General features: G+C 35.8%; 1 protein-coding gene across 1 annotated transcript in view; it reads right to left on the reverse strand.

Annotated features, from left to right (window-relative positions):
- Positions 1-14,429, reverse strand: part of LOC127976039 (alpha-(1,6)-fucosyltransferase) — an 84,161-nt gene that overhangs the window by 33,347 nt on the left and 36,385 nt on the right. The window contains exon 3 of the mRNA XM_052580142.1: positions 2,337-2,845. Within this exon, the coding sequence (XP_052436102.1) occupies positions 2,337-2,539 (203 nt within the window). The 5' untranslated portion in view covers positions 2,540-2,845. The remainder of the gene's footprint in view (positions 1-2,336; positions 2,846-14,429) is intronic.

A 14,429-nucleotide genomic window follows, 5' to 3' on the forward strand; every position in this document is an offset into this window, starting at 1 on the left:
GACTATACTATAAGTAATATCAGACAAGCAATAGTGAAGTGGTTTCTGACTGTTTGTTAAGATATTCAGCAAAACAGTACAACAGTGACGATTGGCCATTGGCGGCGAACGACAGTCGGGCTAGTATGTGTGGTGTGTCCAACTCATCACCCTATATCAGTCTGTCTGTGATGTCGGTAAAGTCTAGCTAGAGACTTTGTATTGAAACAACACTTTTAATGCTTTTCATTGTCCATACCGCAGTTGTTTTAATCATTTATAATTGTCTGGAGCATGAAATAAGTAGCTGAGAAATACTTCACTGAAACTAACTGCAGATGAAAAAAAAGCATTGCTTCAAAGCCTTCACATAGCCTTTTTCTGAAAATCATACAACAGTATAATCACAAGTATGTGTTTATGTTATGCAAAAAACCTTTTAACGAATCTGTTGTTCCTAGGCATGTTAACGTGTTCAGGAAGTAGGATGTCCTGTTTCCTCTTTTGTTTATGGGAAGCTGATTTTCATACAATATTTAGAGTAAAAGTCTTTCTTATGGTGCTGATGTGTCCAAAACCTTTCAGTGACCTTTACCAAGATTTTGGTGACTTTTGGTAGCATTAGCAACTGACTAGTTCTGAAAGTCATATTTGATTGTGGCTCTACAGAGTGGGTCTCTAAAAACACCAGTGTTTACAGGTAAAGTAAATTAATATTTAATGTCTTGCATGCATCAATTATTTAGCTTTTTATTATTATTTGACAAAGTATTAGTTTTGTATACAACACATACATTCAAAGGGCAAATGACAAGTGATGACAAGTAACAAATTGGTTTACTTGTTAGTGTTTCAAACATACATAAAAAGATAATAAAAAATGGTGCATACTGAACGGTTTATTAAAGAAAAATCTGATAAATAATAACTATATATACAACCAAATGTTTGGAATAATTAATACAGTATAATGTATAAGATGTCATGACCACAGCTCAGTGAAATACACGGTGCACACAAGTTTGCACACACAGCACATATACGCACGCATATATACACACATTTAGATGACAATGGCAGGCAGGTGAACTTTGAAGAAGCCTGTTTGCATCTGTCGATTATACAAGGTGTCCTGAAGGGCAATGATCATTTAACTAGCAAAGCAGCTCAAATTTAGCCCAATGGCTGTCTGTCAAATTCCACAGTGCATGACAGGATGTGACTAGTGCAAGCCTGACCATACAAGACTATTGGCTGATGAGGATCCATCATAACCCAGCAAGTTTAAATACAAGACCAACAGAATTACAACTGTAACTGTCCTTAAATGTACTGTTATGGTGAATTTGCTACAAATTGGTGATTTAATGTCAGTACGCAACTACTCACTACCTACTGGGAGGATTTTACCATGCTGAAAATACTGGAAAGCTGTCAGCAAGCTAAAACACAGCACCTCGTTTCCTATCTAAAGTATTGCAAATCTCAACTGCTTGATTGTTTCTTTCACTGCAGAATGTAAATTATATTATCATCCAGTTCCAATCTTCTAAATGTAAAAGCAATAAGATATTAGGATATCATTAACATTGAAAACCATATTTTTTGTAAAACTGCTTTGAAACAATATATATCATGAAAAGTGCGATGCAAATAAAAAAACATCTTCTTGTTACTTTTACTTTTACTTTTTAAAATGTTACTTTTAAAAACACCCAACAAGAATAGACTAGTTGACCAATTAATTAGTGTTTGTCGACTGACTAGTCAACAATCTTGCCTGATTCTAGAATAAACTGTAGTGATAAAATAGAGAAAAGGAAGAACTGAGCGCATTTTACAAAAAAATAAAAAATAATAAAAAAAATAGCTTATGGTCAGTGTTGTCATTGTTAAACTAAAAACTATTCAAAATCATTTTAATTAATTGAAATAAAAACATATGAAATCTTAACTTTAAAAAAACATAACTGAATGTTGTTTTGGCAACTAACTGAACAAGTTACGGTAGTTAAAGTAGTACAGTTATTAAAACTGGAGATGGCTAAAATTAAAAATAAAGCTAAAGATAAATAATTAAAATAAAAATGACAAAAAGCACATAACAAAATCAGTAAAACAAACTAAAATGTAAACTAAAATAAAATATTGGGACAACATGCCATAAATATAGCATTTTCTGATTTTTGTGGAGGAAGATCATAATCCAGCTAACATATCACATATTAGACTTCACAAACCTGTTGGCCTGCGGGCTATTGCAGTAGATATCCCAAATTATACTGGCAGTCCAAATAACTCACATCTGAAGAAAACCCCTAAAGAAAAATTTATAATAAAAAAAAAAAATCACAAACCTTAGAGTCTCTGCCATGCGTCTCAGATCTTCATTCTGCTGTTTCAGCCTTTCCAGCTTGGCCAGGATCTTGGAGAGCTCTCTGCTGGACCGTTCTGGATTCTCGCTGTCCTTCACGAGGTGACCCCCGATGTAGAAAAGCAGCGTGCCCCAGGCCAGCAGCACCAGCATAATCCAGCGCCACGAGCCCGTCCACGGACGCATGCCGCCTAGTGCTGCCCAGCGCACACTCTCCTTTCACAACACAGGACTTTGAGGCATACTCAGCTCAGCGGCAGCGCACCACCTCGGGGCTCCTCCAGAGCGGAAGGGGGACGTCGGAGGTCGCTGGGTCTTGCTTGTGTGTGCACTTAGAGGCTTGGAGGTTATATCATGGCAGCGGCCCCTTTGCAGAGAATGGGCGGATGGTTTCGAGGTCCCTTGAGACTTCACTTATGAGACTTCACTTCAGCGAACCGATGGCTCTGATGAGTTCTTATTCCTCTAGGGCCTCTGCAAGGGATTCTGGTCCTGTAAAAACACAGCATGTATGATCAGTGAGATGATAGGACATACTTGCGTTATCTTCAAGAGATTAAGGCATAAGTGAGGTATAAGATTGTCTACCATCTCTGTCTGTTCCTCCATATACATACATATATATATATATATATATATATATATATATATATATATATATATATATATATATATATATATATATATATAAAACTGGACTGAACTCAACTGTTAATGAGGATTACAGTGAACTCGAGGAGTAAACAGAGAAAGTTAGTGGTGAAGTCAGCACACAGTGAAAGGGCACATATCAAAGAAAAGAGAAATTCCAGATATAAAGAAAATAAAACTATTTTTAAACAAATAATGTTGTTTATGTTTTATATTAATTATGCCATTTATGTGAGGTTCCAAATCGCATGTAAGCATAAAGGGAAATACCAATGACACAGGGAACAACTGCACATCAATGTATCACTTCATAGTAGAGAAGTAGAGAAGAAAATTTCCCATTTAGTCATTGCACACCACTATAGCAAACCAAAAATAATGTTTGACTTGTTACAATGGCATGGGTTAACATATAATAACAAACATTCAATAACATATAATAAAATTCTTTTAAAAACACACATATAGTGTGTATGTATACAATTCACTATATATATATATATATATATATAGTATAGACACACACACACACACACACACACACACAGCACAATGCAAAAGGCTTGTTATTTACCGATACATTTTCAATTTTAAATCACTAAATTTAGAGTTTTGAGGTTTGAAAAAATGCATTTATTATAAAAAATATATATTATGCATACAAATAAGTATGTATATGTTTACATTTATATTGTCATTTATATTATATTTGTGTTTATTAACATTATGGATTACAAGTCATACAAAAAACTCCCATTTGCATGACTCAAAATGTTGTCAGCGTTTGATGATGTCCCGGCTGAACAGATTTTGTTTAGCTCTCCTGTAGCTCAAAAAGTAGAGCATGGCACAAGCAAAGCCAAGCTCTATGGATTTGATTCCTAGGAAAGCAAGAAAAAACATTTAAATGTGTACCTTGAATGCAAAGTAAGTCGCTTTGGATAAAATTGCTTTGGATCCAAATGCATAAATCTGAACTTCCAAAGAAATCTCCCGCAAAGAATGACATGTAATCTGGAAGTAATATCTATAGCATCACAGTTTTTCTAGACTGCCACGTTTAACTACTTTTCTTTCTCTCTTTTTTTTTTTTTGCATGCCAACTGAAAAGTAAGCCATGTGACAACAATGTTGCATTTTACAGTTTGAAATGTTTGAATAATGCATTCAGTTTCACATCATTTAAAAACAATGGTAGGCGATATGTAAGTAGACACTGCACTGTATGGGGAAACAGTGATCTAGTATTCCATGCACATTGACCACACATGCCATGCACTGGGGTATGTGTGTTTTCATGTGCATCCGGTGAAAACTTTATCTCATCGCGTTCAATTCAGACTGCAAACTCTGGCCAAATATAATTCCCCCCTCCCCCAACACACACACACACACAAACACACACACACACCAGGACTCTAGTTCAACTTGTGAATGCTTGTACATTAATTTATTGACTTAAATGAGCAATCACAGTCAAACTGCACTTGTATCACATTTTCAAGTTAATAAACCCTGCACACCCACAAGCGGCCACGGTCGTATCTTAAAAGTGAACCATTTACAGAGCTAAAATAATGTGCCACTCACTTGTGCATGTAAAACAAGCATGACGGACTGGGACTATCTGACAGATTGGGGAACGTGGGCACCACTTATCCTTCATTATGAATGAAGGCCGAATATAGAGAGTCATTATAGATTCCTGCACGGAGCATATACAATGCATTATAGATTGCGGTGGTGTGTCAGGCCCGGTAATCAAAGGCTGCAGTGCAGGACTGAATCAATAGAGTGACCTTCTGCAAGTGTCTCAGTACAGCAGACCGCCAGCTATTTATGCACATCACTACTGCAGTCAACGGGGCACTACTACACAGAAACACAGGATTTACCCACAATCCTGGTGGCATACACTGAAATCAGCACAAAATCTAATGCATGAACTGCTGTCTAACCCATTAAAGATTTCTCGCTCTTTGGAAATTTAAATATATGTATACTCTCTAATGTTTACAATGAGAAGCTTACAACCGATCTGCCATGTTAACTTCTTAGAAAACTGCTCATCAATGTATAAATGGTGTAAAAAATTACAATTTTAAATACCAATTTTCTATTTTAATATATTTTAACATGTATTTTATCCCCGTGATGGCCTAGCTACATCTTCATCTCAGTCTCATTTCATCATGACTCAAAAGTTCATTTTCAGTCTCACATGATCATTCAGAAATCATTCTAATATGCCGATTTGATGCTCAAGTAAGATTTCTTATTTTTATTGATGTAGAAAATAGCTTAATATTTTAAGGAAATTTTAACACATTCTTTTACAGGATTCTTTAATGAACATAAAGTTATAAAGAAAACCTTTATAACAATGTAAAAGTATCAACTGTCACTTTTTTATTAGTTTAATGCACCAGTCTCTTTAATTTTTACTGAAAAAGCAAGCAGCTCCACAGTAAAATCTAATAGAGTAAAAATCAAGCTTCTCAATATATATATATATATATATATATATATATATATATATATATATATATATATATATATATATATATATATATATATATATTAATGGTTGCAATTGTGTTGCATCACACAGCATTGTTAGGACACTTTGTAGCAGTCAGTAATTTTCAGTCTTAGACATTAAAATGGACTTAAAGCAAAAACTAAACGGCTACAAAAGTGTATAATATGGCCAATATACATGGAGTCTGTTTACTTGATGTGTATAAAACAGTGAGTGACACATAATTTCTCCAGGGCAGAAGTGTGCAATGCAGGATGACATTTCTCTTTGCTACACTAAATAAAGTGCCTCTTCAGCATGACATTCTACTTATTTAAACTTGTAATTAACTCACTGGGGTACACTGGGGTCGTGAAGCTGAGATTCCTAGCTTCATATACAAACGTATATCACAGAGCGTCAGTGTAAGTACACACTCAACATCCTCATTACAGAAATGTCACCACTGACTGCTATTAGTCTTAGTTTTAAATGAGAAATGGGGAGCAAGTCATTAAAATACTGCAATAAAGCGAACGGGACGATTTGGTTCTGAAAAAGAAATAATCTGTAAACTGCACCGTCCCGCTTGGGTGCACCTCCCTTTACCCCGCTCCTACAGCTCATGAATAATTGAGATCTGCATAGTGACACAGCAGCGCACAGACAAGGACAGCAATAAATCCATAATTAATGCCTGCATTTATGAAAGTGCGCAGGGCTGAACAACAGCCTGCTCAGGTTAGGCTGGATTTCAGCAGGGTTTCATGTATCTTTCTTCCTCAACAGCGGATGAGAGGCAAACTCAGCTAGACTAAAATGGTTAGTGCCAAGGTTACTGTTAACAAAAAACTATTCTAAAAACCTAAAAAGTGAGAAAACAGTTTCTAAAAAAATTGCGATGTTTTAGAATAAGTGACAGATGTTTTCTTCTATATTGTGACATACAATTGAGTCAAAAAATTTTCATGAATCGTTCACAATAAGATCAATAATTTAGAAAATCTGGTTTTCTAGAACAGTATTTTTTTGTTAAAGTACTCAGAAAAAACAAGAAATTACTATTTCCAACTATTATATATGGGTTTACTAATTTACTAAATAGAGCAAATTACTGTTGGAGTGCAATTCCAAAAAAAATAAAAATAAAAAAATAAATAATTAAAATTCCCCGCAGATGGGAGGGAAATTCTGTGGGTGTTTTTCTGACAATGCACACATTAAAAAACAGACACATCTTCATAATGATCAGCGCAATCTACCATGAGCAGTGGAGATTACCACCTGCTTTGCTTTTTGAGGTGTTCAATAATGACGCAAATACCAGTAATTTGATGAACGCAAAAGTTAGTAAATCACATTGCGTGATTCATTTGAATATTCTCACCTAATAAATTTTGCGTCTGAAATAGAAACTCCTTCAAATGCATATTCAATAAGGTCAGGTGCAAGAATAACAACTGGTTTGCGCTGGCACAAGCTGTTAGTAATTCCGGTCATATATACAGTATAGAATTAATTGTATTAATTGGGAATCATTTTTCCATATGGTGAGACGTGTATTGATTTACTTTTTGTTATATTGAGTAGACTTGTGGTGATACAATCCAATATTGATGTATCAGACAGATAAGCTTTAAAATTTTCATTTTTCTATTAAGATTTCAGTTATTTATTTATTTTTACTCTCTCATTGACACACTGGGTTGGTTATGTGGATTTGGCACAATTTTAAACACAATTCAGTTGCACTTCAGTGATCTGTATCGATATGTAACACATTGCGATGTTGTTACCGATACCCAGTCCTAACATCAGCTTGTTCTTGTTGATGCTGCAGAAAACAAAGTCAGCTGATATAGCTGAGTAGCCATGCATGCAGTCATGCTACATTGACTTTCACCGTTAGGATTTTCATACATCAGCTTTTCAATGTGACATGAAAAAGAGTTGTACTGTCCACAACCTTTAAACGTCTGCAAACTGTTCTTAAAGGTGCTAGAAATGACAGACTTTTAAAGGCATAGTTTATCTGCATGTCATTCCAAAGCTATATCACTGATTTCTTTCACTGTGACTCGTATTTTATTTTATTTTTTTTACATTTCTCCTTTTGTAGCAAGAGAGAACATAAACAAATACAGATTTTTCATATTTGGACGAACTACTCCTTTAAAATGCTAAATAACAACAATGTAAAATACTTATCGATTCAATGTTGTGATGATAGACGATCACAACACAGTAGTGTATTGATATTTCATTTTCTTCTGTTGGCTACTTCCTACATTTTCAGATTTTTTTTTTTTAAATTAGGTTTTATTGACATTTCTCAGTTAATGCAGCTGTAAATAGAGATGGTCCTTTTTTGCTATTAAAGATTTATCCTTTTTTTCCCCTCTCTCTCACAGCAAGTATAACAGACTCTCTAATTTCCTTTCCCATACTGATGACAAAACTGTCAGCTCTTTTCATTCCCGTAAAGGTGCATTGTGGGAGGCCCACATGTCTATGGACCACTCCCACTGACTTCACACTGCATTATGCACACTGACTCCTATACAGATCCAGTGTCCTGTGGGAATCACTGATAACCTGTAAGCTATCCATTCAGATAGAAAATGAATGTTTTAATCATTGAGGAGGATGAGAGAAACAAACATGTCATGTTCAGGTGTGGTCTGGACGCACATGCCTCATGTTTTGTACAGTATCTAGAGCAGTACAAGCCACAGGGCTCAAATGTGAACATTTTAAGTAGGCCATCACATACAAATACAAAAATACAAAAGGTGACAAACAGCTCTTGTTCTTTTTGTTCATATTGGATTAAGGTTACGAGTGAAATGTAAGATATGAGTCTTATATAGAGAGTTTAAAAGAACCAAATTACAAAACCAGGCCTTGATCTTTCATATTAGATCCTAAGATTTAGCTCTAGAAATCTGACACTTCATAAATTTCAGAGCCATTCCAAGAATGATGCCGTGGGATGGAACATTTTTCCCTGCTCAAAAATGTCTCTGTGGACATTTGTGCTTCTGTTTAGAACAACCTACAACATTCATAAAATTAAAGAGTTTTATATCACGAACAACCCACAGACAAGATGTGCATTTATCCAGTTTACAATTTGAATTAATGTGACCAGTAGTCTGGTTGGAGCATTTCATAACAATCTTCATAACCAGATGTTAACTTATTACATCTCATCTGCTTTTAAAATACCAACCCTGGCTATTACTTTTTGCTCTCTCGCAGTTTCTGTAGATGTCTCATGGAGGCGTTGAATTAACTTTGCGAGGTCAAATGCCATGCTTGCCCCAGGGTGAACTTTTACTGCAATGCAGGACGTTGCGTTTATCTTGTTTGCATAGTGAAATTCTATTCAATTACATGAAAATGTGGGCTTAAATTTCTGTGTGAGTAAACTAGTGTCATAAAGAGTTTATTCCTGTTCAGCCATCTGTCTACGCTGCAGGGCCGTGCACTTATGACAAAAATCTGTGCAGAAGGCAGATTCCAAAATGTTTGGAAAACTAAAAAAGCTAGAAATTTATCGAATTAAGAATTAAAAGAACAACAACAACAACAAAAATATTTCAAATGGATTCTATCTGGATACTGATACTCAGTATGGTTCATTACGAAACTGGTACATTGAAATACTAAGATAAATTTATGAGATAAAGACTGCATTATCATGTATAATAGTCATGCATTTTTTTTCTCTGATTTGTTAGATCAAAACAATCTGTAATGGACCAGACCATTATAGTCTCAAGATTTCTAAACTGCCTTTAAATGAATATTTCACCCACAAATTAAAATTCTGTAATTATTTGCTCCCCCTCAATGCACTGAAAACAAACTTGTGTAGGATATACTTTGAAACAATTTTCATCGCTACTAAATAATTACAAAGAAACAGAGACTAACATAAAATTAAATGCTAAATTTAGTAGAAGCGGAAAGACCAAATCATGTGTTTTATTTACTGAAAAAGTGTTTGTTGTGTGCCATTTAAAAACTGTATGACTTTCTTCTGAGAAACATAGAAGATATTTTGAGAAATCTCTCAGACAAATTGAAGACAATGGTAACTAAAAAAGACATGAGATTGAGTAACTGATTACAGAATTATTGGGTGAACTATGCATTAAAGGGGGGGGGGTGAAATGCTCGTTTTCACTCAATATCCTGTTAATCTTGAGTACCTATAGAGTAGTACTGCATCCTTCATAACTCCAAAAAGTCTCTAGTTTTATTATATTCATAAGAGAAAGATAGTCTGCACCGATTTTTCCCGGAAAAACACGACCGGCTGGAGGCGTGATGTGTGGGCGGAGCTAAAGAATCACGAGCGCCAGTAGGCTTTTGAGTTGAGAGCGTTTGGAGTGACATTACCTTGAGGAAAAAAACCATCATCCAAAACAAACCATGGCTTGCAGTCAGATTCAGCGTATATATTTATGATCCAGAATCAGATCCAGAGGCTGAAATTTAACAAGAGCAGCAGCAGCAACGACGTCTCTATGTGGTATGTACTGAAACTGTATATATTTACTTAGCGGTTTTGGAAAATGACTAAGTTCCACTTTGTCGTCTTTTTTTTTTTTTTTTTTTTTTAAGCTGTACATGTGGAAAGTGCAGTTTGATGACAACATCGCATGTCGTTTACTTGATGTGCTTACGCGCCGATAGCTAAGTTAACAACACAGAGATATTTGAAGCAGTTTTACTCGTGCAGTTTGATGACAACATCGCATGTTGTTTACTTGATGTGCTTACGCGCCGATAACTAAGTTAACAACACAGAGATATTTGAAGCAGTTTTACTCACCGCATGCGGTTCCAACACACCATCGTGACCCTTTTTCGTTGGGACTGCATTATCCTTAAGAAATAAACGATGTGCAAATCCGGCATCAAACTGGGCCTTGTTTGCAAAACAAGCATTTTCGAAATGCAGGGAACAAACAAAAACACTTGCACAACTCCGTTGATGCTCTGTAAAAATAAACTCCATCCACTGGTCCCTTAATGCTGTTTTTTTTTGGTAATCTGTGCAGGGTTGTCTTGCCCTGGCAACCAAAAACACACTTCTTTTGTGACATTTCGCGACGCTCTCGCTCTGATCAGTGATTGACTGTGCACAGCCTCTCTCTGCTCTGCTATACGGGAGCGCGCGCTCTTCCGGCAGAAGTGCCCTTAGGACCCATATAAGGAAATTCCGCTCCATCTAACGTCACACAGAGCCATACTCGAAAAAAAAAAACTTTCCGAAACTTGTGACAAACCGGAAGGAGTATTTTTGGAACAGAAATACTCCTTCAAACGTACAACTTAATTTTTGAAACTTTGTCCATGTTTAGCATGGGAATCCAACTCTTTAACAGTGTAAAAAACTCAGTATGCATGAAATAGCATTTCACCCCCCCTTTAAGTCTGTTACAAGAGGTGTTTTAGTTCAGGTGGCCAAATGTAATGCTCAGCAAAAAATAAGAGGGAAAATTAGTTATTATGGATTTGAAAGAACAGTTAACAACTTCCATTTGGCCTCAATTGTGGCACAAGTCATTGTGTTGGAGTTATCTACCTCCAATCATCACCCCCTGGCCCTTTTTATTGCCTGCCCAAGTCCAAACTCACACCAGGAACAGGTGGCCAGGAATATGGGGCACCGCACTTGAACACCACTGGAAGGGCACACCTGATGTGTATTGTGCCTCATTATTGCTGATATAACTGCAGGTTTTTTAGAGTTGTGCAAGCTTTCCATTTTTCAGTGTCACATGATACTTCAGAAATCATTGCTGCCCAAAAGTTCTGTAAAACTGTGATACGTGAAACAGGGTTCTTTGATGAATAAAAAGGTTCAAAAACTTTTGAACAATTTATTGCATCCTTGCTGAATAAATATATAAATGAAAAAAAAAAAAAAAAAAAAAAAATTATATATATATATTGTATATACATGTCATAATGTTGTGAAATGGCTCTCAAACTATTGCACATACATCTTAAAAAACTAGGTTGTAAACTAAGGTTTAGAAATGCATATAGTGTTAGACTGTGGCCTAAGTGTGGCCAAAGTTTTGCAGGAAACTGCACTAAAGTGAGATACTTTGCAAGGGACACTGTGTGTGTGTGAGAGAGTTTTAGCATGCTGAGATGCAAGGTAAAAGGTGTGGCTTGCGGCTATCACAGATCATCAGAGAAAAGGTCACACCTGCTCGGAAAGAACAGACACATTCTCAGAGGGACCTGTGCATGTGTGTATATAAAAACAATTATGCAAACGAGTGAGCCTGCTCGAAAGGGGGGTGGGAGGGCAATTAGGATGGAAAAGCTTTGGTTTGTCTCTTTCATCAGTTTTATATTCAATAAGTGTCACATTAGGCAGGCAACACCTGTTAAGGCAATCTGGTGTTCCCTCTCTAGGTGTATTAGCTTGTGTGTATTTGTAGCTGTGTGAACCAAACTGAATACTTTAGCTACTGCAGAATAATACAAAGTGCTCTGATGATTTATCTGGCAAAGATGTGCATGAGCACTTCTACAATACAGTAAGAATGATACAATACACTAAAATTATAGCAATAAATGCAATAAATTACTAAATACACATGCAATAGGTTTAAAATGTGTGTGTGTGTGTGTCTGCTTGAGCAAGGCTTTCAAATAAGTGAAACCCCCAAATGGAAACTGAAATCAAGCTATAGCAACCCACCAGTTTCATTACATATCTTACTCAACTTTAAGGCAGATTGCAGACAGATATGATGTAAGATAGGCATAAATAAAACTACATTTTTATGGATGGCTGCTAGGTTTTAGGAGCATTGACAGGTGGTTGCTTAGGTGTTCTCCAGTTTCTTTAGTAGTTGGTCTCTAGACTTCCAAAAAAGATTTTTCTAAGTGGTAAATAAAGATTCCTGGAGTATGTATTAATAAAATACAATAAAATAAGTAATAAATAGGGTACAACTTTAGTTTAGGAACCAATTCTTACTATTAACTAATAGCTTATCGGTGTGCATACCGCTAGCATATTAGTGTACCAATACAATTAGTACTATTATTAGTACTTTTAAAGCACATATTAATGCCTTATTCTGCATGAAAATGTTTTAGACCCCTTTAATCCAAACCTAAACAACTACTAATCTAAATTTAACAACTGCCTTACTAACTATTAATAAGCAGCAAATGAGAAGTTAATTGAGGCAAAAGTCATATTTATTAATAACTGAAAAATAATTTAATTGAAAATTGAATATAGTTGAAAAATAATTTAATTTAACTAAAAAGTCGGACCAAAAATACAATTTCAGTCTTTCTACTTCAAAATATCATGTTTAATTCAATTTGTTACTTGCTTTTTCTTAGTAATTATTGTTAAATTTACTAGCAATTTCTAGGTGGAAATTGTTTATACATCTTTTTTTCAGTGGAGGTGGCTGCTTACTGATGGGGTAAGCTATCATTCATATCTGTAGAACAAACTGCGTGGGACGAGGTATGCATTAAAATTGAATACTCATGCATGGGATATGCTTTTTACACACTGCATACAGTTGAAGATTCTAGTCTTTCCAGTGACCATGAGCCCTTACTTCAGGCTTAGGGGTTCGAACAAACGTGTTATATGAGCAATATTAATAATACTTGCCTCAGTAACAGATCATAACCACTTCTGATCTTGTACTGTGTGACTACTCAGTCCTTTCTATTTAATTTTACAATGCGCAACTGTAGGATTCAACAGATCTTCACCAAGAGAGCAGCCAGAAAGAGCGATGCTGAATCATCTCGGCACTTTATAGTGCTGAGTCAAGAGCTATAATAGACTCTTGGTGAGCTGCATGTGCGATTGGGGATTGTGTGCCTGAGGTTGGGTATAAATTTGATTTAACTTCTTATGAAAGTGGAAAGGTTGAGTGTACATGTGGGTGGGTGTTTTATGGTATAGGTATTGTGGCTATCAAGAGCAAGCTAAGATAAATCTATATGCATCATGATAGCAGTAGATGAACATTGGATGGATGTTTAGTGAGAACATATTATTGCTCAGGCCATGAGGTAAGTACAGAGCTATATTTTGTCTTAATGGAAAAGGCTCTAGAAGCCGAGCAGCAATGCGGCGCTGCCTGGAAGGTTGTCAGATGTATTTAGTGTCAGGTTAGCTGATTGAGGTTGCAGGACAAAGTAGGCCTTGATTCTGCTCTTTTTATGAGCCTGTACAATAGATGACCTTTGATCCGGCAGCCTGCTAGAAATGAATGCAAGAATATGACAGAAGGAGAAAGAGATTTGGAGGCCAAAGGAAAAATGAGCTTGTCATTCTGGCCTTGAGCTATTAGTGAAGAAATGGCTATATGTGCTGGTCTATATAAAGAAATATGGTCGGACACACCGAGCAAACAGATGGATAGATTTAAAGTATAAGAAAAGAGAAAAACCAGAGTAATTTTTTTTAAAGCTTTTTAATTAAAATCTGTTGCGTTCTTGCAATGTATTGCATAGATACCGTGTGAGTTGTGAATTTAATACTGTACACGCTATGAAATGTTACTGGGGTCACAGGTGTGTGAGGCGGAAAGATGTGGGAAGCATTTAGAGACTTGTGGCTACGCAAAATGTGAGAAGAACGGTAGGTGTTTTTGACATGGTGATTACATTCCTTCACTGTGAAACAATCACACAGGACTCTCAAAAGGAAGAAAAGAAAGCATAAAACAATCAAAAAGGATAGTATTTAGAAGGAGGGAAATAACATTTTCAAACCCTGGGAAAAGATAATGGCCACTTTTCACAAATAGGGTACAATATAAGGCACTTATAAATGATAAAACTCTTAAAATTGATTTATTTTTTCTCTCTCTTTTCAAGAGACGGGGG

Source organism: Carassius gibelio, chromosome B17 (genome assembly GCF_023724105.1).
Source record: "Carassius gibelio isolate Cgi1373 ecotype wild population from Czech Republic chromosome B17, carGib1.2-hapl.c, whole genome shotgun sequence".
Taxonomy (NCBI): Eukaryota; Metazoa; Chordata; class Actinopteri; order Cypriniformes; family Cyprinidae; genus Carassius; species Carassius gibelio.